The sequence below is a fragment of the Lotus japonicus genome, chromosome 6 (genome assembly GCF_012489685.1).
Source record: "Lotus japonicus ecotype B-129 chromosome 6, LjGifu_v1.2".
In the NCBI taxonomy this organism is placed as follows: Eukaryota; Viridiplantae; Streptophyta; class Magnoliopsida; order Fabales; family Fabaceae; genus Lotus; species Lotus japonicus.
Window position 1 is genome coordinate 1,402,382 of NC_080046.1, and position 23,567 is coordinate 1,425,948.

The window sequence follows — 23,567 nt, forward strand, 5'->3', positions numbered from 1 at the left end:
AATCTCCAACACTAATTAGGTTTCCGTCATTATTAATCTTGAGGTTCAAGTACCTTTGACTTAATCTCCAACACTAACCGTGAGGTTCAAGTACCTTTGACTTAATCTCCAGCACTAATTAGGCTTCCGTCATTATTAATCTTGAGGTTCAAGTGCCTTTGGCTTAATCTCCAACACTAACCGTGAGGTTCAAGTACCTTTGACTTAATCTCCAACACTAATTAGGTTTCCGTCATTATTAATCTTGAGGTTCAAGTGCCTTTGACTTAATCTCCAACATAACCGTGAGGTTCAAGTACCTTTGACTTAATCTCCAACACTAACCGTGAGGTTCAAGTACCTTTGACTTAATCTCCAACACTAATTAGGCTTCCGTCATTATTAATCTTGAGGATCAAGTGCCTTTGGCTTATTCTCCAACATAACCGTGAGGTTCAAGTACCTTTGACTTAAACACCAACACTAATTAGGCTTCCGTCATTATTAATCTTGAGGTTCAAGTGCCTTTGACTTAATCTCCAACATAACCGTGAGGTTCAAGTACCTTTGACTTAATCTCCAACACTAACCGTGAGGTTCAAGTACCTTTGACTTAAACACCAACACTAATTAGGCTTCCGTCATTATTAATCTTGAGGTTCAAGTGCCTTTGGCTTAATCTCCAACACTAACCGTGAGGTTCAAGTACCTTTGACTTAATCTCCAACACTAATTAGGTTTCCGTCATTATTAATCTTGAGGTTCAAGTGCCTTTGACTTAATCTCCAACATAACCGTGAGGTTCAAGTACCTTTGACTTAATCTCCAACACAAACCGTGAGGTTCAAGTACCTTTGACTTAATCTCCAACACTAATTAGGCTTCCGTCATTATTAATCTTGAGGTTCAAGTGCCTTTGGCTTAATCTCCAACACTAACCGTGAGGTTCAAGTACCTTTGACTTAATCTCCAACACTAATTAGGTTTCCGTCATTATTAATCTTGAGGTTCAAGTGCCTTTGACTTAATCTCCAACATAACCGTGAGGTTCAAGTACCTTTGACTTAATCTCTAACACTAACCGTGAGGTTCAAGTACCTTTGACTTAATCTCCAACACTAATTAGGCTTTCGTCATTATTAATCTTGAGGATCAAGTGCCTTTGGCTTAATCTCCAACATAACCGTGAGGTTCAAGTACCTTTGACTTAAACACCAACACTAATTAGGCTTCCGTCATTATTAATCTTGAGGTTCAAGTGCCTTTGACTTAGTCTCCAACATAACCGTGAGGTTCAAGTACCTTTGACTTAATCTCCAACACTAACTGTGAGGTTCAAGTACCTTTGACTTAAACACCAACACTAATTAGGCTTCCGTCATTATTACTCTTGAGGTTCAAGTGCCTTTGGCTTAATCTCCAACACTAACCGTGAGGTTCAAGTACCTTTGACTTAATCTCCAACACTAATTAGGTTTCCGTCATTATTAATCTTGAGGTTCAAGTGCCTTTAACTTAATCTCCAACATAACCATGAGGTTCAAGTACCTTTGACTTAATCTCCAACACTAACTGTGAGGTTCAAGTACCTTTGACTTAAACACCAACACTAATTAGGCTTCCGTCATTATTAATCTTGAGGTTCAAGTGCCTTTGGCTTAATCTCCAACACTAACCGTGAGGTTCAAGTACCTTTGACTTAATCTCCAACACTAATTAGGTTTCCGTCATTATTAATCTTGAGGTTCAAGTGCCTTTGACTTAATCTCCAACATAACCGTGAGGTTCAAGTACCTTTGACTTAATCTCCAACACTAACCGTGAGGTTCAAGTACCTTTGACTTAATCTCCAGCACTAATTAGGCTTCCGTCATTATTAATCTTGAGGTTCAAGTGCCTTTGGCTTAATCTCCAACACTAACCGTGAGGTTCAAGTACCTTTGTCTTAATCTCCAACACTAATTAGGTTTCCGTCATTATTAATCTTGAGGTTCAAGTGTCTTTGACTTAATCTCCAACATAACCGTGAGGTTCAAGTACCTTTGACTTAATCTCCAACACTAACCGTGAGGTTCAAGTACCTTTGACTTAATCTCCAACACTAATTAGGCTTCCGTCATTATTAATCTTGAGGATCAAGTGCCTTTGGCTTAATCTCCAACATAACCGTGAGGTTCAAGTACCTTTGACTTAAACACCAACACTAATTAGGCTTCCGTCATTATTAATCTTGAGGTTCAAGTGCCTTTGACTTAATCTCCAACATAACCGTGAGGTTCAAGTACCTTTGACTTAATCTCCAACACTAACCGTGAGGTTCAAGTACCTTTGACTCAAACACCAACACTAATTAGGCTTCCGTCATTATTAATCTTGAGGTTCAACTGCCTTTGGCTTAATCTCCAACACTAACCGTGAGGTTCAATTACCTTTGACTTAATCTCCAACACTAATTAGGTTTCCGTCATTATTAATCTTGAGGTTCAAGTGCCTTTGACTTAATCTCCAACATAACCGTGAGGTTCAAGTACCTTTGACTTAATCTCCAACACTAACCGTGAGGTTCAAGTACCTTTGACTTAATCTCCAGCACTAATTAGGCTTCCGTCATTATTAATCTTGAGGTTCAAGTGCCTTTGGCTTAATCTCCAACACTAACCGTGAGGTTCAAGTACCTTTGTCTTAATCTCCAACACTAATTAGGTTTCCGTCATTATTAATCTTGAGGTTCAAGTGTCTTTGACTTAATCTCCAACATAACCGTGAGGTTCAAGTACCTTTGACTTAATCTCCAACACTAACCGTGAGGTTCAAGTACCTTTGACTTAATCTCCAACACTAATTAGGCTTCCGTCATTATTAATCTTGAGGATCAAGTGCCTTTGGCTTAATCTCCAACATAACCGTGAGGTTCAAGTACCTTTGACTTAAACACCAACACTAATTAGGCTTCCGTCATTATTAATCTTGAGGTTCAAGTGCCTTTGACTTAATCTCCAACATAACCGTGAGGTTCAAGTACCTTTGACTTAATCTCCAACACTAACCGTGAGGTTCAAGTACCTTTGACTCAAACACCAACACTAATTAGGCTTCCGTCATTATTAATCTTGAGGTTCAACTGCCTTTGGCTTAATCTCCAACACTAACCGTGAGGTTCAAGTACCTTTGACTTAATCTCCAACACTAATTAGGTTTCCGTCATTATTAATCTTGAGGTTCAAGTGCCTTTGACTTAATCTCCAACATAACCGTGAGGTTCAAGTACCTTTGACTTAATCTCCAACACTAACCGTGAGGTTCAAGTACCTTTGACTTAATCTCCAACACTAATTAGGCTTCCGTCATTATTAATCTTGAGGTTCAAGTGCCTTTGGCTTAATCTCCAACACTAACCGTGAGGTTCAAGTACCTTTGACTTAATCTCCAACACTAATTAGGTTTCCGTCATTATTAATCTTGAGGTTCAAGTGCCTTTGACTTAATCTCCAACATAACCGTGAGGTTCAAGTACCTTTGACTTAATCTCCAACACTAACCGTGAGGTTCAAGTACCTTTGACTTAATCTCCAACACTAATTAGGCTTCCGTCATTATTAATCTTGAGGATCAAGTGCCTTTGGCTTAATCTCCAACATAACCGTGAGGTTCAAGTACCTTTGACTTAAACACCAACACTAATTAGGCTTCCGTCATTATTAATCTTGAGGTTCAAGTGCCTTTGACTTAATCTCCAACATAACCGTGAGGTTCAAGTACCTTTGACTTAATCTCCAACACTAACTGTGAGGTTCAAGTACCTTTGACTTAAACACCAACGCTAATTAGGCTTCCGTCATTATTAATCTTGAGGTTCAAGTGTCTTTGGCTTAATCTCCAACACTAACCGTGAGGTTCAAGTACCTTTGACTTAATCTCCAACACTAAATAGGTTTCCGTCATTATAAATCTTGGGGTTCAAGTGCCTTTGACTTAATCTCCAATATAACCGTGAGGTTCAAGTACCTTTGACTTAATCTCCAACACTAACCGTGAGGTTCAAGTACCTTTGACTTAAACACCAACACTAATTAGGCTTCCGTCATTATTAATCTTGAGGTTCAAGTGCCTTTGGCTTAATCTCCAACACTAACCGTGAGGTTCAAGTACCTTTGACTTAATCTCCAACACTAATTAGGTTTCCGTCGTTATTAATCTTGAGGTTCAAGTGCCTTTGACTTAATCTCCAACATAACCGTGAGGTTCAAGTACCTTTGACTTAATCTCCAACACTAACCGTGAGGTTCAAGTACCTTTGACTTAATCTCCAACACTAATTAGGCTTCCGTCATTATTAATCTTGAGGATCAAGTGCCTTTGGCTTAATCTCCAACATAATCGTGAGTTCAAGTACCTTTGACTTAAACACCAACACTAATTAGGCTTCCGTCATTATTAATCTTGAGGTTCAAGTGCCTTTGACTTAATCTCCAACATAACACTGAGGATCAAGTGCCTTTGGCTTAATCTCCAACATAACCGTGAGGTTCAAGTACCTTTGACTTAAACACCAACACTAATTAGGCTTCCGTCATTATTAATCTTGAGGTTCAAGTGCCTTTGACTTAATCTCCAACATAACCGTGAGGTTCAAGTACCTTTGACTTAATCTCCTACACTAACCGTGAGGTTCAAGTACCTTTGACTTAAACACCAACACTAATTAGGCTTCCGTCATTATTAATCTTGAGGATCAAGTGCCTTTGACTTAATCTCCAACATAACCGTGAGGTTCAAGTACCTTTGACTTAATCTCCAACACTAACCGTGAGGTTCAAGTACCTTTGACTTAATCTCCAACACTAATTAGGCTTCCGTCATTATGAATCTTGAGGTTCAAGTGCCTTTGGCTTAATCTCCAACACTAACCGTGAGGTTCAAGTACCTTTGACTTAATCTCCAACACTAATTAGGTTTCCGTCATTATTAATCTTGAGGTTCAAGTGCCTTTGACTTAATCTCCAACATAACCGTGAGGTTCAAGTACCTTTGACTTAATCTCCAACACTAACCGTGAGGTTCAAGTACCTTTGACTTAATCTCCAACACTAATTAGGCTTCCGTCATTATTAATCTTGAGGATCAAGTGCCTTTGGCTTAATCTCCAACATAACCGTGAGATTCAAGTACCTTTGACTTAAACACCAACACTAATTAGGCTTCCGTCATTATTAATCTTGAGGTTCAAGTGCCTTTGACTTAATCTCCAACATAACCGTGAGGTTCAAGTACCTTTGACTTAATCTCCAACACTAACTGTGAGGTTCAAGTACCTTTGACTTAAACACCAACGCTAATTAGGCTTCCGTCATTATTAATCTTGAGGTTCAAGTGTCTTTGGCTTAATCTCCAACACTAACCGTGAGGTTCAAGTACCTTGGACTTAATCTCCAACACTAAATAGGTTTCCGTCATTATTAATCTTGGGGTTCAAGTGCCTTTGACTTAATCTCCAATATAACCGTGAGGTTCAAGTACCTTTGACTTAATCTCCAACACTAACCGTGAGGTTCAAGTACCTTTGACTTAAACACCAACACTAATTAGGCTTCCGTCATTATTAATCTTGAGGTTCAAGTGCCTTTGGCTTAATCTCCAACACTAACCGTGAGGTTCAAGTACCTTTGACTTAATCTCCAACACTAATTAGGTTTCCGTCGTTATTAATCTTGAGGTTCAAGTGCCTTTGACTTAATCTCCAACATAACCGTGAGGTTCAAGTACCTTTGACTTAATCTCCAACACTAACCGTGAGGTTCAAGTACCTTTGACTTAATCTCCAACACTAATTAGGCTTCCGTCATTATTAATCTTGAGGATCAAGTGCCTTTGGCTTAATCTCCAACATAACCGTGAGGTTCAAGTACCTTTGACTTAAACACCAACACTAATTAGGCTTCCGTCATTATTAATCTTGAGGTTCAAGTGCCTTTGACTTAATCTCCAACATAACACTGAGGATCAAGTGCCTTTGGCTTAATCTCCAACATAACCGTGAGGTTCAAGTACCTTTGACTTAAACACCAACACTAATTAGGCTTCCGTCATTATTAATCTTGAGGTTCAAGTGCCTTTGACTTAATCTCCAACATAACCGTGAGGTTCAAGTACCTTTGACTTAATCTCCTACACTAACCGTGAGGTTCAAGTACCTTTGACTTAAACACCAACACTAATTATGCTTCCGTCATTATTAATCTTGAGGATCAAGTGCCTTTGACTTAATCTCCAACATAACCGTGAGGTTCAAGTACCTTTGACTTAATCTCCAACACTAATTAGGCTTCCGTCATTATTAATCTTGAGGTTCAAGTGCCTTTGACTTAATCTCCAACATAACCGTGAGGTTCAAGTACCTTTGACTTAATCTCCAACACTAATTAGGCTTCCGTCATTATTAATCTTGAGGTTCAAGTGCCTTTGGCTTAATCTCCAACACTAACCGTGAGGTTCAAGTACCTTTGACTTAATCTCCAACACTAATTAGGTTTCCGTCATTATTAATCTTGAGGTTCAAGTGCCTTTGACTTAATCTCCAACATAACCGTGAGGTTCAAGTACCTTTGACTTAATCTCCAACACTAACCGTGAGGTTCAAGTACCTTTGACTTAATCTCCAACACTAATTAGGCTTCCGTCATTATTAATCTTGAGGATCAAGTGCCTTTGGCTTAATCTCCAACATAACCGTGAGGTTCAAGTACCTTTGACTTAAACACCAACACTAATTAGGCTTCCGTCATTATTAATCTTGAGGTTCAAGTGCCTTTGACTTAATCTCCAACATAACCGTGAGGTTTAAGTACCTTTGACTTAATCTCCAACACTAACTGTGAGGTTCAAGTACCTTTGACTTAAACACCAACGCTAATTAGGCTTCCGTCATTATTAATCTTGAGGTTCAAGTGTCTTTGGCTTAATCTCCAACACTAACCGTGAGGTTCAAGTACCTTGGACTTAATCTCCAACACTAAATAGGTTTCCGTCATTATTAATCTTGGGGTTCAAGTGCCTTTGACTTAATCTCCAATATAACCGTGAGGTTCAAGTACCTTTGACTTAATCTCCAACACTAACCGTGAGGTTCAAGTACCTTTGACTTAAACACCAACACTAATTAGGCTTCCGTCATTATTAATCTTGAGGTTCAAGTGCCTTTGGCTTAATCTCCAACACTAACCGTGAGGTTCAAGTACCTTTGACTTAATCTCCAACACTAATTAGGTTTCCGTCGTTATTAATCTTGAGGTTCAAGTGCCTTTGACTTAATCTCCAACATAACCGTGAGGTTCAAGTACCTTTGACTTAATCTCCAACACTAACCGTGAGGTTCAAGTACCTTTGACTTAATCTCCAACACTAATTAGGCTTCCGTCATTATTAATCTTGAGGATCAAGTGCCTTTGGCTTAATCTCCAACATAACCGTGAGGTTCAAGTACCTTTGACTTAAACACCAACACTAATTAGGCTTCCGTCATTATTAATCTTGAGGTTCAAGTGCCTTTGACTTAATCTCCAACATAACACTGAGGATCAAGTGCCTTTGGCTTAATCTCCAACATAACCGTGAGGTTCAAGTACCTTTGACTTAAACACCAACACTAATTAGGCTTCCGTCATTATTAATCTTGAGGTTCAAGTGCCTTTGACTTAATCTCCAACATAACCGTGAGGTTCAAGTACCTTTGACTTAATCTCCTACACTAACCGTGAGGTTCAAGTACCTTTGACTTAAACACCAACACTAATTAGGCTTCCGTCATTATTAATCTTGAGGATCAAGTGCCTTTGACTTAATCTCCAACATAACCGTGAGGTTCAAGTACCTTTGACTTAATCTCCAACACTAATTAGGCTTCCGTCATTATTAATCTTGAGGTTCAAGTGCCTTTGACTTAATCTCCAACATAACCGTGAGGTTCAAGTACCTTTGACTTAATCTCCAACACTAACCGTGAGGTTCAAGTACCTTTGACTTAAACACCAACATTAATTAGGCTTCCGTCATTATTAATCTTGAGGTTCAAGTGCCTTTGGCTTAATCTCCAACTCTAACCGTGAGGTTCAAGTACCTTTGACTTAATCTCCAACAATAATTAGGTTTCTGTCATTATTAATCTTGAGGTTCAAGTGCCTTTGACTTAATCTCCAACATAACTGTGAGGTTCAAGTACCTTAGACTTAATCTCCAACACTAACCGTGAGGTTCAAGTACCTTTGACTTAATCTCCAACACTAATTAGGCTTCCGTCATTATTAATCTTGAGGATCAAGTGCCTTTGGCTTAATCTCCAACATAACCGTGAGGTTCAAGTACCTTTGACCTAAACACCAACACTAATTAGGCTTCCGTCATTATTAATCTTGAGGATCTAGTGCCTTCGGCTTAATCTCCAACATAACCGTGAGGTTCAAGACTAATTAGGGTTTGCAAGTCTGAATTTTCCTCTCCCTCCTTGTAATTTACTTTCAACTTTCCTCCAAATGATTTGTGAGAGTACTTTGAACTTATTTACTTTCAAGTTCCCTCCATCTGGATTTTCTATTTCCCTCCTTCCTGGATTTTATATTTCCCTCCATTTAATTTGTTTGACTTCAAATGCCCCACTAAGTTGCCCTCAAAAAACCATAACAAGACAAACACGGTTTCTCTCTTACCTACCCGTCAGTCAACAAATTTATGAGGGGTCCATGCTTTTCAGTATTCAATTGAAGAAGAATAGACAAGCCAATCCCATAAAGGGACTCCCACCATATATCCCCTTAAATCTGGACAAACCTTCTTCACCATGTCCTTCATTTTCTTTGTGTTTTGCAACCATGAAAAAGGCAGTCATCCCCTGTTAGGACTCCCACCACATATCCCCTCAATTTTGAACGATTTTGGAGATGTAGACCCTGGGATGTAAGTTACATTTCAGCAGAAAATTTTTTTTCTTGAAAAAAATAAAGTGCAAAGTCATGCCTAACTCGTTGTTTTGCAGTGTGATTAGTTAGAGCAGGTTCAATTACAAGCAGAAAAAGGCTGTCATCCCCTCTTAGTGTTCTTACTTGTCCTGCTTAATGATGAAAGTTTCCAAATTATTTATGATGTTTTTTTTAAAATTAATTATTTTTTTTGACACTGCAAATCCCTTAGTGTATCTGAATTACTCAAGGTTATTGTGGATTGGTCTAAATGGGTTTTAAGGTCTTAATGAAACCGTTTCATATATGCCTCTATTCCTTTGGGAAATCAATTTATTCATTACATCACCAGGGAATTTCTGAAAGACATTTGATGTGTGGTAACGTCTGGCAGCAACAGGTATGTCAAAGTCCAAATTATGGCACTCATATCAGTTTTTTTTCTTGACATAATTACTTTGAAAAGTCTCAAGGCTTGGTCTAAATCACCGCCCCTCACAGCCAATGTCCACTCACTAAACTGTATACACTGCTCTAATAGAGAATGGGTAGAGAGAGAGAGAGAGAGAGAGACAGAGAGAGAGAGACAGAGAGAGAGAGAGGGAGCAACACGAGGGTGGATGGGTAGAGGTGAGGAGAGCTCGACGGGCTGACCACTCAAAGGTGGTGAGGAACCATGCTACTCACACTGGTGATGGGGTTAGGAAGGGGGAGACGAGTAGACATCAGTTCAATGGGAGGATCACTTCGTTTTTCTTCACGCACTTCCCTGAAAGTTTTGGGGAGAAGGAGATGTGGGGGGTATTTCAAAGGTATGGTAGGGTGTGGGAGGTCTTCATTCCAAAAAAAAGGGATAAAGGGGGACGAAGGTTTGGATTTGTGAGGTTCCTTGATGTGAGGAATGCGGAGGGTCTGGAATGGGATTTAGGAGGCATCTTCATCGGCGCCATGCGAATTCAGGTGAATAGGCCACGCTACCCGGCGCTGCAGACGAATGCCACGAGACCAAGTCAAGAAAGGGTTGTGTCGAGAAAGCCAACGCACGAGGTGGTGAGCCATGTGACTCCTGTGGTTCGAGCAAAGGGTCATGCCAAACAGGCGTATGCACAAGTCCTGGCAAAAGCTTCGGAGTACAGGGAAGCGAGGAAGATTAAGAGGGAGAGACAGGGGTGGAGGGAGGTACGACGTGATGCAGGGCATGCACCCGGGGGGAACACTGTCCCAGAATGGGTGGATCCTGACGGCGAGGAGGGGTCAGATAAGAATACTTGGCTCTGAAAAAGCTTGGTAGGCAAGCTAAGGGACTTCAACTCTCTTCATGATATCCAAGAGGCATTCGTTTTGCATGGATTCAGTAGTATCAAAGCTAAACACATGGGTGACAATTTGATTCTGATGTCTGGAGAAGGTGTTGAGGATTTGGAAGAAACTCTGAGGGGTGATGAGGAGTGGGTATGCGACGTTTTTGAATCAGTACATAGATGGAGCCACACATTTATTCCCAGTCACAGATTGACCTGGGTTCGCTGTTATGGGCTTCCCTTAAATCTTTGTGGGCTGAAATGCTTCAATCATATTGTGCTCCAGGCGGGGGAGGTAGTGGCCATTGACAGAAGGACTGAAGCATTTGAAAAACTTGACTATGCTCGTTTTCAAGTAAGGACATGTGCTCTAGATCCGCTGGCGATTTTCAAGAAGGTAAGAATCAATGGGCTCGAATATGGGGTGCGGTTAGTGGAGGAGATTGGAGTTGAACTTCCAGAAAACATATGGGAACCAGAACCTCCATCATATGATGAAGAGGAGCTCTCAGATGAGCTGGAGGGGTGGTCCGGCGATGAGGAGGTAGTGGCGGCGGAGGATCGGTGGAAGATCGCTGAAAGTCCCATTAATGGCGGCGGCGAACTAGGGGGAGTCGTTTCGTCAAAGGATGTTAATGCGACGTTAATACAAAACGTAAGGGAAAGGAATGTTTTTGAAATCAGTGGAGGCAATCATGGGCAATCATTGGATGGGGCCCAATATTCGAGCCATGTGCGCACGAATGTGGGGAATGCTAGAGACTTAAATTTGGTGCACGTGATGGGTCAACGTTCCGCATGTGATGAGGCTGAACGGGGGGGGGGGGGGTGATAGGGATTTAACAAATATTAATGAACCCAGGTTGAGTGAGCAACATCGGGCTCAAAATGGTGTTGGATCTTTAGGCCCAACTACAAGTGGAATCGCTGGTGGGCCGTTGGGGCTTGGGGTTGCTCTTCAGTTTGATGGAGCAAGCAGAGCGGAGCCCAGTTTAACATTAGTGCAAACACAGAACCAAGCAGCACTAGTTTTACAAAATCAAACAGATAGAGCCTATCCTTATCAGGAAGAGGTGGCTCCACCAACACATGACCCTCGGGGAACCTGAATTAGAAGGCCAAGGTTGCAATCCAATGAATTGGAAAGTTGCGGATGAAGAATCCTCAAATTCAGGTAGCCGAGTTTCATCATCTCAAGCACCTCCCGCTGCTGTGGTTCGACGGAGGGTGCGGCAACAAATTCATTCCCTAAGTAATCCGATCGTGGTCCCTAATGGCGTTGGTATAGACAGCTCCGAATGGGTACAAAAATTACAGGATGAGGCATCATGTATTTGGCAGCTTGGTAAGGCTCTGGGCACGACATTTACAGGACCAGACATAGAGATGATTGAGAGGCTAGTTGAGCTTGAAAAAAGGGACAATAGAGGCTGGAACATTCATGTGAATCCAGCTTCCCATGGGGCAGAAAGCAGTCATCAATGAAGATCATATGCTTCAATGCTAGGGGGATCGCCAGTAGAGTGAAATGGCGAGCGATTAAAGAACTGGTTTGTCAGGAGAAGGCAGATATGTTGTTAGTTCAGGAAACAAAATTGCAAGATGTGGACAACAGGTTGTGTACCTCAATTTGGGGGGATGCTAATTGTGAGTGGAGATTTATTCCAGCTTCCAATAGGGCTGGCGGTATACTCAGTATATGGAGAAGTGGGGCGTTTCATCCTGAGGAGGTTCATGGGGGAGGTGGGTTTCTGGGCTTAGTGGGAGTATGGGAGAATCAGTCAGAGCGGTGTGCTATTGTAAATGTATATTCACCATGTTCTATTGAGGGAAAGCGTGTTTTGTGGAGGGAATTGCTGCCGTGGAAAGCTGGCAGTAATGTTAGAGCTTGGTGTGTCGCCAGGGACTTCAATGTTGTTAGATGTGTGGAGGAAAGGAAAGGCATAGGTCTTGACTCTGCAGGTGGGAGGAGGGAAATGGTGGAATTTAATGAGTTTATTGAGGGAATGGAGGTTGTGGATATTCCCCTAAATGGCCGCAAATATACATGGTATAGGCCGAATGGATCCGCAATGAGTAGATTGGATCGGTTTCTGCTGAGTCATGATTGGGTGGATTTGTGGCCTCACTGTACACAAGTGGCCCTGAATAGAAGTATTTCAGATCATTGCCCTCTGGTTCTGAGAAATACCAATCAAAACTGGGGCCCAAAACCATTTAGGGTCCTTAATTGTTGGATGCAGCATCCAAAGTTTGTGGATTTTGTTACAGGTACATGGAAGGAGCAACACTTTCAGGGAAGGGCAGCATATGTACTGAAGGAAAGACTGAAAGCGTTGAGGGGGAGCTTGAAGAGATGGAACTTGGAAGCGTTTGGCAATGTCAGCGAGAAGAAAAGGAGCTGGTAAATTTGTTCAATGAGCTCGACTTGAGAGCGGAAGATGAGGATCTTTCTGCAGCAGAGGTTAGACAACGGCAGACATTGTTGGCAGAGTTCTGGAAAATCTCTAAGATGAATGAGTCTCTTTTACAGCAAAAATCCAGAACCCGATGGATTAGGGAGGGTGACTCAAACTCAAAGTATTTCCACGCCTTGGTGAACTGGAGGAGGAAAACTAATAGCATTGTTGGCCTCACCATCGACGGTAATTGGTCTGAGGATCCGATTCGGATTAAGAAAGGTGTAAAAGACTTTTTTGAGGCCAGATTTTGAGGCTCACAAGCAGCAAGGTCGCAGCTGGATGGGGTGAACTTTGGGGTGTTGTCAGAGGATGATAATATGATGCTTTGTGACACATTTGACATAGATGAAATAAAAGAAGCAGTATGGGCGTGTGACAGTGATAAGAGTCCGGGGCCAGATGGATTCAATTTCCGATTCATAAAGAAGTTCTGGGATGTTTTGAAGATGGATATTCAGATGATGGTAGATGAATTCCATAAATTTGGGTCATGGCCTAAGGGTTGTAATGCATCTTTCATTACCTTAATTCCAAAGGTAAACACTCCATGTGGGTTGAATGACTTTAGGCCAATCTCCCTGATTGGTTGTGCTTACAAGATTATAACCAAGATGATGGCTAACCGGCTGAAAAGGGTTCTGTCCAAGCTTATTGACTGCAACCAATCTGCGTTTTTGGGGGGTAGAAACATGCTGGACAGCGTTGTGGTGGCAAATGAGGTGATTCACGACGTTAGGCGCAAGAAGAGGGCTACTCTAGTCTTCAAGGTGGATTTTGAAAAGGCATATGACTCAATTGATTGGGGATTTTTGGAATATATGATGAGAAGGATGATGTTCTGTGACCAGTGGATTAAATGGGTTAAGGGGTGTTTGTGCTCTGCTACTGTATCAATTTTGGTGAATGGCAGCCCAAGTGAGGAGTTTATTCCGGAGAAAGGTATTCGTCAGGGTGACCCTCTTGCACCATTCCTATTTTTAATTGTCGCAGAAGGTTTGAACGGCTTGGTAAAGAGGGCTGTGAGTGAGGGCAAGTTTCATGGAGTGAAAGTTGGAGAAAATCAGGAGGTGGACATCTCAATCCTTCAGTTCGCTGACGACACTCTATTGATGGGTGAGGCAACGGTTGGGAATGTGGTCACTCTGAAATGTATACTATGTTGCTTCGAATTAGCTTATGGACTGAAGATCAATTTTAAGAAGAGCAGTTGTGGAGGGATAGCGGTGGACAGCAATTTGTTGGCAAGTTTTGTTAATATGCTGAATTGCAGGCTCATGGACTTTCCGTTTACATATCTAGGTGTCCCAATTGGGGGAAATCCACGCAAAATTGCATTTTGGAATTCTGTTGTTTCTAAGATCAGGAGTAGGCTCGCTTCTTGGAAGTGGAAATCCCTATCATTCGGTGGACGAATCTGTCTGATCAAAAGCGTGTTGTCCGCCCTTCCATTATTCTATCTGTCTTTCTTCAGGATGCCTAAGGGGGTCGCAAGGTGTATCAAAAGAATCATGCGGAACTTTCTCTAGAGCGGCGTTGAGAACGGGTCCAAGGTAGCTTGGGTGGGTTGGGAAAGAATGTGTCTTCCTAAGGAGCTGGGTGGATTGAGGTTGAAGGAGTTGGAGAAATTCAATGTGGCATTGCTTGGGAAGTGGCGGTGGAGGCTGAATCAGGAGGGGGGGGAGCTTATGGTGTAGGCTTATCCGTGCTAAGTATAGCGATAGGTCTCGTGGTGGATCCCTTAGGTGTCCAACAACAGCTTCCGCCCGGTGGAAAGATCTTTGGTCGGTGTGTTTTGACACCCAAGAAACCTGCTGGTTTGATGAAGGAGCGCGGTTGAGGGTTGGGGATGGAGGAGCGTGTTTGTTTTGGAAGGACAGGTGGGTAGGGAATGCATCGTTGAGGCTGCAATTTCCTAAGTTGTTTCAGTTATCAATACAGAAAAACGGTAAAATATGTGACATGGGCCGGTGGCTTAATGGAAGGTGGGGTTGGGAGTTCATGTGGAGAAGAGGATTAAGTAGCAGGGAACAGGACCAGGTTCACGCTTTGCAACAGATGCTGATACCTATTAGTTTGCAGCAGGGTACTGGGGACAAGTGGAGATGGATTCATGAGGCTGATGGGGTTTATACGGTCAGCTCTGCATATGTGTACTTACTGGACCCAATTGCTGATATGGAAGAGTTGGTTTTCAAAAACGCGTGGTCAGGAATTGCTCCATCAAATGTGAGCGCCTTTGTGTGGAGGGTGTTACTTGACAGAGTACAAACCAAGGTCAATCTTCAACGCAGGAATATAATTAGTGGTGAGGAGGCTGTGAGATGTGATCTGTGTCATGATGCAGAGGAAAGTACACGTCATTTGTTTTTCTCTTGTAACCGTGTGGCACCTTTATGGAACTCGTGTTATAGGTGGATTGGCTTGGTGACAGTGTTACCTGAAGATAGACTCACACATATTATGCAGCATGATATTCCATTCCTTTCACAGAAGCAAAATGATTGCTGGAGGGCGGTTTGGAATTCTACAATTTGGTCAATTTGGATTGCTAGGAATGGTGTGTTGTTTCGTGATGAACAGTTTGATGATGCTTCTTTGTTTGAACTGATTCAGGTCAGGGCATGGCAATGGCTATCCTCAAAGGTGAGTGGATTTAGCTTTTCATTTTTTGAATGGTGTTCGAATCCGTTACTATGCTTGAAGGCTATTCATTAGTAGACAGGTGATGGTCTGGTTGGGTTTGCTGGTATCTTCGATGGTTGGAATAATGGGGTAGGGTAGTGTTGTGTTTGATTGGAATGATATAGTGTAAGTGATGCTCCTGGCGGTTCTGTGGGGGATTTGTGTGGGAGAAGAATTGGGTTTATGACATTGTTCATGGTTTTGTCCTTGTAATTTTCACATTACTTGTATATTGGGAAGAAGTACCCCTTGTGCTTCACATCAATATATATATTACATGGCTTATCAAAAAAAAAACTCACTAAACTGTCAATCTACTCCTAACCTATAGCCATAGTCATTCAAAGCGGTTCAACTTCCCATTTTCACCACATTTACTCCTTCTCCCAGGCAAAACCAGTTTTATATAAACCACACCTCAGCCTTGATTCTCCTTCATCATCTCTTCACTCCTCCTCCTCCTTTCACAACCAAAAACACCGTGGTCGAGGTCAAGCAGGAGATCATAGATCTCAGTTCTGATTCCGATGATGACATGAACATACCACCTGGTCCTGGCTTCAATAGAAAGATTACCTCAAGCCAAGCCTCTGGAAGACAAACCTTGGTTTGGTTCCTGCCTTTTGTACTATGATTCTGATGTGAATCTGTTTCTTTGTTTTCGATTTTTGCATTTTCTTTACAATTTTTTCATGTTTCTTTAAGTTATCTCACATGATTTCTCTATGTATGGCCAGCCTCTCAGGGCCTGGTTTGTGAAGAGGTACATGAAGAGGAGCATAGACAAGTGCATGTTGATAGCACCAAACGGGAAACGCTTTGGTTGCACACTGTGTTGGCACGTTGTTAATAAGAATCAATGTGCTGTTGGAAAGGGATGGTATGAAGTCGCCAAAACAATTGGATTACGAAAGGGCAGCGGATCCATTTCATGCCAACCCATGAATTGCATGTTTTCAGCTTCATGATCGCTCCCGTGTGAACTTGTGTTGGTGCCTATGTGTCTCGTCTATGTTGTGTAGTTGTGTTGTTTTTTTTTTGTTCTGTTGCTTCATCAATGTGTCTGTTGTTTGGAATCTGTTAATGAAATGGGCACCATGAATGGAAATGGAATGGAAGTAATCCTACTTTTTGTTAATTATTATTGTCTCCAAGACTTGTTTTTTTACTGTTGGTTCAACAATGTCTCTGTTGTGGCCTCTGTTGTTTCAATTTTCCAATGCTATGTTAATGAAATGGGCACCCATGAATGGAATGGAATGGAAGTAATCATGTGAAATGGCCACCCAAGGCTATTTCTTCAATTCAACTTTCTGAATTGGAATTGGGGTTGATATTTGAGTGAACCTTGTACTTTGATAAATTAACTGCATCTGCTTCATATGTTAGGCACACATATGTTATTGATTTGAAGCAGATGGAATCGAAGTAATCATGCCCTGAACCTCACAAAGAGAAACCTATATAAGTGTGCCCTACCTTCTTTCAAAACTTCATCTCAAACAATGTTAAAAACTACTGCCTTGTATGTTAAGCTACTAAAAGAAATTGTGGTCAGAAATCTTGATCCAAAAGGAACTATGCAATTCATGCATCTTGTGGATCCACAGGAACTAATCATTTCATGCACTTTGTGGTGAGGATTAAGCTACTAAAAGACATTTATCATAAGCATAGGCACCTGAAATAAACTACAACACAACATTCATAAATAAAGAAGTATCTCAGTGATAATTAAGAGTTACAACCCAAATAAAAACAAAAGTCTTCCATTCATTATGAACTCTGAAGTCTCCCATTCCATTCCTTTCATTCCAAGTCTTTTGATACACATTCCAACTCAAGTGGACTGCCACTGAAATCAACAAAAGAATTGAAAATAGGTTAGTCAACAAAGAAAGAAAAGCAAAATCCAGTATGTAAGCAAATTATGTAAATGCCAAAGGGCTTACCAACATTTCAATTACTCATCTTGATCCACAACACTACCCAACATTTGCATATGATTCTTCTTGGGTAGGCACAGTCTCCGCATCAGTATTTTTTGTCATCTGGCATGCTTTAGTTGTAGTCTTGCAAGTAGTTTTATTATGACCATATCGGTGACATTGTTAGCACTTCCTACTCCCTTTCCTCTTGTTGCCTTTGTTTTTGCCAGCTGCACTTGACGAACCTGGACAACCAGTACCTTTAGTCCTAACAACATTAGGATCTTTAAGGCCAATAAAGGAATTACCCAAATCATCAACTTCTTCATCACAGTCCTTGATTGCCCTTGACTTCAATTCTTGCACAGCTTTTGTCGCTCGATCTCTTTCATTACGAAAATCTTCAAACCTACGACAGGCAAATGAGGCTAATTCCCTGTATTGACTCATCAAGGCACCATACCTACTAATCAAGAAGGAATCCAAGTGTTTTGATCCTAACATTGCATTCTTGTCCACATCATCCTTTGCAAACTTTGTCCATCTCTGCAGGACTAGACATTTTGGCAATTCACAGACATCAAGATAAACAAGGACTGCAAGTACATGGTGACAAGGAAGACCCATGGATTCCATCCTTTTGCAAGCACATTGGAAAAAAAATGTTGACGGCTGAAATGAGACATGCCACTCACGTCCGGAACCACGATATTTTGAAACCAAAAATATATACTGGCTGGATGCTTCTTTGTAGCCTACAACAATGGAATCTCCTGACCTATGTAGTGCAGCATGATACATGGAGAATATCTCCCTTGTAAAGACATTGGCACCAGACCTCTCAAGATTTTGGAATTTAGTCTCCAACACAGCCTCACCATAAGATGAATTAAAGTCAGCCTCAATTTCTTTATACCTAATATGATTCATCAACCTGCATAAGTGTTGGATCAGCTCTGTTATATTACACCTTGAATTAACAAACTTCCCAATTTTGGAATGAAGACCCTCACAGCGGGATGTTGTGCGAAATCCAGCAAAAAAGTTGCCACGCATATGCGATGCAGCCCACATCCTCCTTTTTTCATACATTTCCTGAACCCATCCATTATCATGCAACTCAAACTTATCCACCATCTCTGTCCATTTTTTTTTCCATGTCCCTATGTCATAATACCCAGCAAGCATGCAATGGTTGAATGCAGCTGTAAATTCAAGATTATGCAAGTTTGAGGTTGCATTCCGACTCAAATGCCAAGCACAAAGCCTGTGATGGGATTGAGGTAGCACAAGCTTTATTGCTTTCTTCATTGGAATATCTCCATCTGTGATGACTGACGTAGGTGCCTTGTCTTTCATAACTTCCATTAGTCTTTGGAGTAACCAAACATACGCAGGTTCCTTTTCATCCCCAACAATTGCAGAAGCAAACACAATGATTTGTTGATGATGATTAACGCGGCAAAAAAACACCAGAGGACACCTATACTTGTTTTTACCGTACGTGGCATCAAAAGCAACCACATCACCAAATGCCTTGTAATCAATTTGGCTCATTCCATCACTCCAAAACAAGTGCTCCAATTTACCTTCACTATTCTCTTTGTACCGAAAAAAAAAGCTCGGGGTCAGATATTTGTAATTGTTTCAAGTACTTCAATGCGGCCACACCATCAGATTCATGTTCTGCCCTCTGTTTTCCTACTTGATTATAAATGGCTTTCTGTCTAAAACCAACATTCTCATAACCACCTGACTACATTGCAAAGGAACTAAAAATATCATGTGCACCTATACCAGCCATCCTCATGTTATTCATTTGAACAACATCAGACTCATTCATTTTCCTATAAGCAGGCAACATTCCACAAGATAGTCCATCCAAAAGTTCATGATTATGTGCAAATGCAAAAATAGTCACATACCAACGTCGAGTAACAATATGGATGTGGACTCTGAACTTGGCTTCACATCCTAGCCTTGTCTCATTTTTTGCCCGTCGCTTTCGGTCTTCCATGTTTAAGCAGCTGAGTCGACGTTTACCTTCCCTAGAGCACACAAAGGTCTGCTGCAATACTTCATTACTTGTTTTGCTCCGCAGAATACTGCTTCTACGAACTGAGAACCCATTCACCCTTCCATACCAAGTATAGAATAAATAAGCAATATTCAAGCTAATAAAGCTCAGCATCGAGACTTTTTCAGGACATAAATTCTTAAGATCAATCATTAGGATGTCATCTTCATTGTTGATATCTATTGTTGCATCAGTACCATCAACATGGGTTTCCTCTTCATACTCAAAGTCCACACTACACTCTTCTCCATTTTTATCTTCCACATTCAACTCATCCAAATCCTAAGACAAACAAAATTACAAAAGATAAGACAAACATACATGCATATCTATGGCACCCATTTCTATCTATAGCCATATGACACCTGCAATTTTTTCATGGATCAATATGTTAATTACCTCTGACATTTTATCAGCATCTTTCAACGACCCACTTTCTTCACTGTTTCCATTCAAGCATCCCGTGCCACCATAGCTGATCTCGGTTGAGTTTGTCATTCCTAATCAACAAACCTGGAAGCTCGAACGAGATGAGGATCAAAATCAACAATCGATTCAAGTAAATCAAACAAATAAATGGAGAATCCGATAAATGTAGGCAAAATTGAAAATGAAATACGATGAGGATGTACCCTGGAGATAGTGGACGAAGCTCAGATGCCTAGAGATAGAAGATGAAGCTCAGATCGGATGAAATGTGCGTGCCACAGGAAAGAGAAACTACAAGGCACAAGCTGAGGGAAAGCAACTTATGCAATTTTTTAAGTCAACCCTAATGGACCCGGTTTCTTTTAAAAACCCTGTTTTGCCATTTTGCAAATATTACAAATGTATTTTTTTATTAATAAAACTTTTTTTTACCGGTGGTAACCGGTCAACTCGCTCATGCACCCGTACACCACATGTGCCGGTGATGCACTGTAGCCTTTGCCAACATAAACCCAAATAGTTCCCACTATTTCATTCCCTTCATCTATTTGAGTCTCTCCATTTTCCTACGAATCAAACCGAAACAAGAAAGCAAATACAAAAAAACTATGATTAGCTAACTTTTTTTTTTGATAAGCCTATGATTAGCTAACTAGTTGAATGTGAATTCTGAAAGAACTTAACATTGCAAGTTTATCTCTAACTCTGAGTGTAAAATATCAAAATCGAAAGCATGATTGATTCGAACGAATTGAAAACAGAAACCATCAGAGAATTGCAACAAGTTGAAGCGTGATTTGATCTCTGTTCAAGAGAATGAGAGTTGAAATGCGAGGTACCTGTGCGGAGATTCAAACTGCAGAGAAGAAAAGGTTGCTGGTTGCTGGTTGCAGATTCAGAATGTGGAATTTGAAAGCAGCGATGTTTATTGCATATGAAAAATAATAACAATAGTACCAGCCAGTAATTTAACCTGAGTGAAGTCAAATTACAAAACTCAAAAGGGATTGATTTTGAACCAGAATACCCAAGCGGATACAGTGAAGAACCAGGGAACAACCTTCTCTTGAAGTGATCCTCCAAAGCTCCATCAATTTGTGCTTCTCTTCTCAGATCTGGAAACAAAATTCAGAAATCGAACTCAGAAACAAACCCAGAGATCCCATTTTTCTGCAAAATCAAACCTTCTCAAACAGACTTTTCATATATTCATCTCATCTTCATCCAGAACCCACCCCAATACCATCGAACCCACACCCAACCTCACCTCATCCCCGCCGCAACCCAGAACCACCCACACCAGCAAACCACAACTCACCTGAACCCCAAACCCACCACACCCAACCTCACTTCATCCCTACTGCAACCCACAACCGCAAATCGACCCTTGCCCCCATATTGGAAACCCAATCCCTAGCCTCACCGTCGCGCCGCTTTACTCCGCCGCCATTACCCAATCCCCACCACCGACCGTAGGCCACCACCGCATCCCACCCCACCCCCACCCCCACCCCAAAAACCAGAAACCCACTCACCTTCAACCACCACCGCAACCCACCCCACCCCACCCCTTTCCCGGAAACCCAATAAAGATGAAGAGAAGAGAGAGCAAATAATCAAGGTGATGGATCTCTATAAAATTGTCACTGGAGCATTAACCGGTCAAAATTGAGCAAAATGACTTAATTAGATTAAAAAACAAATTTAGGGACCCAATTTGATGCGAAAATTTTACAGGGGTCGTGTTTGATTCCCTTTACAATTTCAAGGACCAAAAGAGTATTTAAGCCAACATTAAATGATGTTTTTCCAAGAAATACCCTTACAAGACTAATAAAATGCATTTTAAAGGGTGAAATAGAAAAACAAATACTCCATCCGTTCCTAAATAACTGACACTTTAAGGTTGTTGCACAAGTATTAAGAAATAGTAATTAATGCTCTTGTTTTATTAAAATTACAGTCTAACTTCCTACTATACCCTTTATCTCTCATATTAATTCTAGCTTTTCAACTTATCTACCACCAATAAATGAAGGATACAATTGATAAAGTATAATTAATTCTCTCTTGAAATTTATAAAGTGGCAGATACTCCCTCCGTTCCAGAAAATTTGTAGTTTAAGGTTGTGGCACAAAGAGTAAGAAAACAATTATTGATAGTATAATTTGACTAGATTGCCCTTATTTAATTTTACTAGTATGATGTACAACTATTAAAGTATACTTTGATAGAGAAGAATGTAATTAATAGAGAAGAGTTGTGGTTGGTTAATATGAAAGGTGATAAGTGAGAGAAAATGTATTAAATGAGGGTATAGGTGGAAAAAATTAGCAAAAAATGCATTGGTTTTCTAAAACAACAAACATTTTTTGATATTGAAAAATAGTGCAAAACAACAAACTTTCTGGAACAGAGGGAGTAATTAGGAACAAAATTTAGCTAGAAATAGTGTCAGTTATTTAGGAACGGAGGGAGTAATACTTTCATGAAAATTAACAAAATTAATTACACTCTTTAATATGTGTTTCTTATCTCTCTAGACAGTTATATAGGAACCGAAGTAATATTATACAATATATATTTGTTTGCTTTAATTCAGTATTTTCACAATCGATGGATGTGATACTAATAATTCATCTTACATGATCAATGAGACTAATTTATGATCATGAGGGTCGACTCAAGGGTAAAACCACTCAAGCAAGGGCTTTAGGCCTCCAAATTTTTTTTTTTTACTAAGTAAAAAAGAACTCTAAATTTTTTTGTACTAAGTAAAAAAGGCCTCTAAAATTAAAGTTTGTTATAGTCCTCATTTAGGTAATAAGGTCTCACTTTAAAGTTTGTTTTAGGCCACATTTAGTATTGGGCCGATCCTGTTTATGATCAATTTTATGTGCCAAGTATCCGCACTAAGGGGTTTTAGATACTAGGTGAGTGCAAAATACTTCATTGTTGATGTTTTTAATTAGTTTGTTGTGGGGTAATAATTGAAGGAAGATGGTCTACAATCATGCAGTGCTGCTATAATTTTGTTATCAAAATTTTGTGACTGCATGGTGTCATTTAATTTGAGTCATTTATAAACTCATCATAACTGCAACTCTTTGAGATTCCAGCAGTACGCCTTGTGTTTTCTGGCAGGGTGTCATTTGAGTCCTTTGTAATTGATAACTATATTTCTTTCTTGTACTCGGGATTCAAGCACCTCTTGTGCTTGTTATTTGATTCCTCTTTGGCTAATAAAAAAAGAGTTTGATCAATGAGTTTTTTTATTCATTAGAGTTTAGAATTGAATGCACAATCACTTACTTAAACTTAAAAAGTAAAGTGCACAACTAATACACCAACCAATATTTAATAGTAGTATTATGATTGCTGCTTTTATCCTTCTTATCTATTTGAGCACATTAAAGGTCATTACTAGATAATAATATCGAGTGTAAACATGGGATGATGGATATAATTTTGGAGTGACATAGAAACCTCAATACAATGAACCCTGTTTTTTCCCATATTAGGCAATTCTGTCAACCTTTAAAGAAATCGAAGTGTCGCATTTTAAAGTAACATATACAGGATTAAGATCTTTTCTAATAGACATGATCCCTCAATCAGCCTAAAATTAAGTTAAAGCAAATAGCAAGAACTGTTCAATCCCGATTAGAAAAAAAAATTCCTATGATTGTCATAATCTAAATTTGGTCCCGAATTTGTAAGTTATCGGTCTGATAGTGTTTATTACTGATCTGGGAGAGAT

At 40.4% G+C, this 23,567-nt stretch overlaps 5 protein-coding genes across 5 annotated transcripts; 3 read left to right on the plus strand and 2 right to left on the minus strand.

The window, feature by feature from the left end:
• Positions 1-9,719: 9,719 nt before the first annotated feature.
• Positions 9,720-10,205, plus strand: LOC130722837 (uncharacterized). The gene has a single exon (XM_057573685.1). The coding sequence runs from the start codon at positions 9,720-9,722 to the stop codon at positions 10,203-10,205; it is 486 nt and encodes a 161-aa protein (XP_057429668.1).
• A 1,504-nt stretch (positions 10,206-11,709) lies between these two features.
• LOC130722842 (uncharacterized) lies at positions 11,710-12,941 on the plus strand. Its single transcript, XM_057573691.1, has 2 exons — positions 11,710-12,278; positions 12,500-12,941. Exons 1-2 carry the CDS (start codon positions 11,710-11,712, stop codon positions 12,939-12,941), a joined length of 1,011 nt encoding a protein of 336 aa, XP_057429674.1.
• A 66-nt stretch (positions 12,942-13,007) lies between these two features.
• Positions 13,008-16,804, plus strand: LOC130722843 (uncharacterized). The gene is made up of 4 exons (XM_057573692.1): positions 13,008-14,055; positions 14,516-15,333; positions 16,110-16,252; positions 16,762-16,804. The coding sequence occupies exons 1-4, from the start codon at positions 13,008-13,010 to the stop codon at positions 16,802-16,804; spliced, it is 2,052 nt and encodes a 683-aa protein (XP_057429675.1).
• Positions 16,805-17,483: 679 nt separating this feature from the next.
• On the minus strand, positions 17,484-18,857 carry LOC130722844 (protein FAR1-RELATED SEQUENCE 7-like). Its single transcript, XM_057573693.1, has one exon. The coding sequence runs from the start codon at positions 18,855-18,857 to the stop codon at positions 17,484-17,486; it is 1,374 nt and encodes a 457-aa protein (XP_057429676.1).
• Positions 18,858-19,056: 199 nt separating this feature from the next.
• Positions 19,057-19,875, minus strand: LOC130722845 (protein FAR1-RELATED SEQUENCE 11-like). The gene is made up of 2 exons (XM_057573694.1): positions 19,777-19,875; positions 19,057-19,659 (listed from the first exon to the last, which is right to left on the minus strand). Exons 1-2 carry the CDS (start codon positions 19,873-19,875, stop codon positions 19,057-19,059), a joined length of 702 nt encoding a protein of 233 aa, XP_057429677.1.
• Positions 19,876-23,567: the final 3,692 nt, after the last annotated feature.

Coding starts and splice junctions, on each gene's coding strand:
- LOC130722837 (XM_057573685.1), top strand. CDS start 9,720: ATGTGGGGGGTATTTCAAAGGTATGGTAGGGTGTGGGAGGTCTTCATT.
- LOC130722842 (XM_057573691.1), top strand. CDS start 11,710: ATGAAGATCATATGCTTCAATGCTAGGGGGATCGCCAGTAGAGTGAAA. Junction 12,279..12,499: donor AATGGCCGCAAATATACATG/GTATAGGCCGAA, acceptor ATTTTGTTACAG/GTACATGGAAGGAGCAACAC.
- LOC130722843 (XM_057573692.1), top strand. CDS start 13,008: ATGATGCTTTGTGACACATTTGACATAGATGAAATAAAAGAAGCAGTA. Junction 14,056..14,515: donor TGTTGTTTCTAAGATCAGGA/GTAGGCTCGCTT, acceptor GGTTTGATGAAG/GAGCGCGGTTGAGGGTTGGG. Junction 15,334..16,109: donor GGCAATGGCTATCCTCAAAG/GTGAGTGGATTT, acceptor ATGTATGGCCAG/CCTCTCAGGGCCTGGTTTGT.
- LOC130722844 (XM_057573693.1), bottom strand. CDS start 18,857: ATGAGCCAAATTGATTACAAGGCATTTGGTGATGTGGTTGCTTTTGAT.
- LOC130722845 (XM_057573694.1), bottom strand. CDS start 19,875: ATGACAAACTCAACCGAGATCAGCTATGGTGGCACGGGATGCTTGAAT. Junction 19,660..19,776: donor ATGCTGATAAAATGTCAGAG/GTAATTAACATA, acceptor TGTTTGTCTTAG/GATTTGGATGAGTTGAATGT.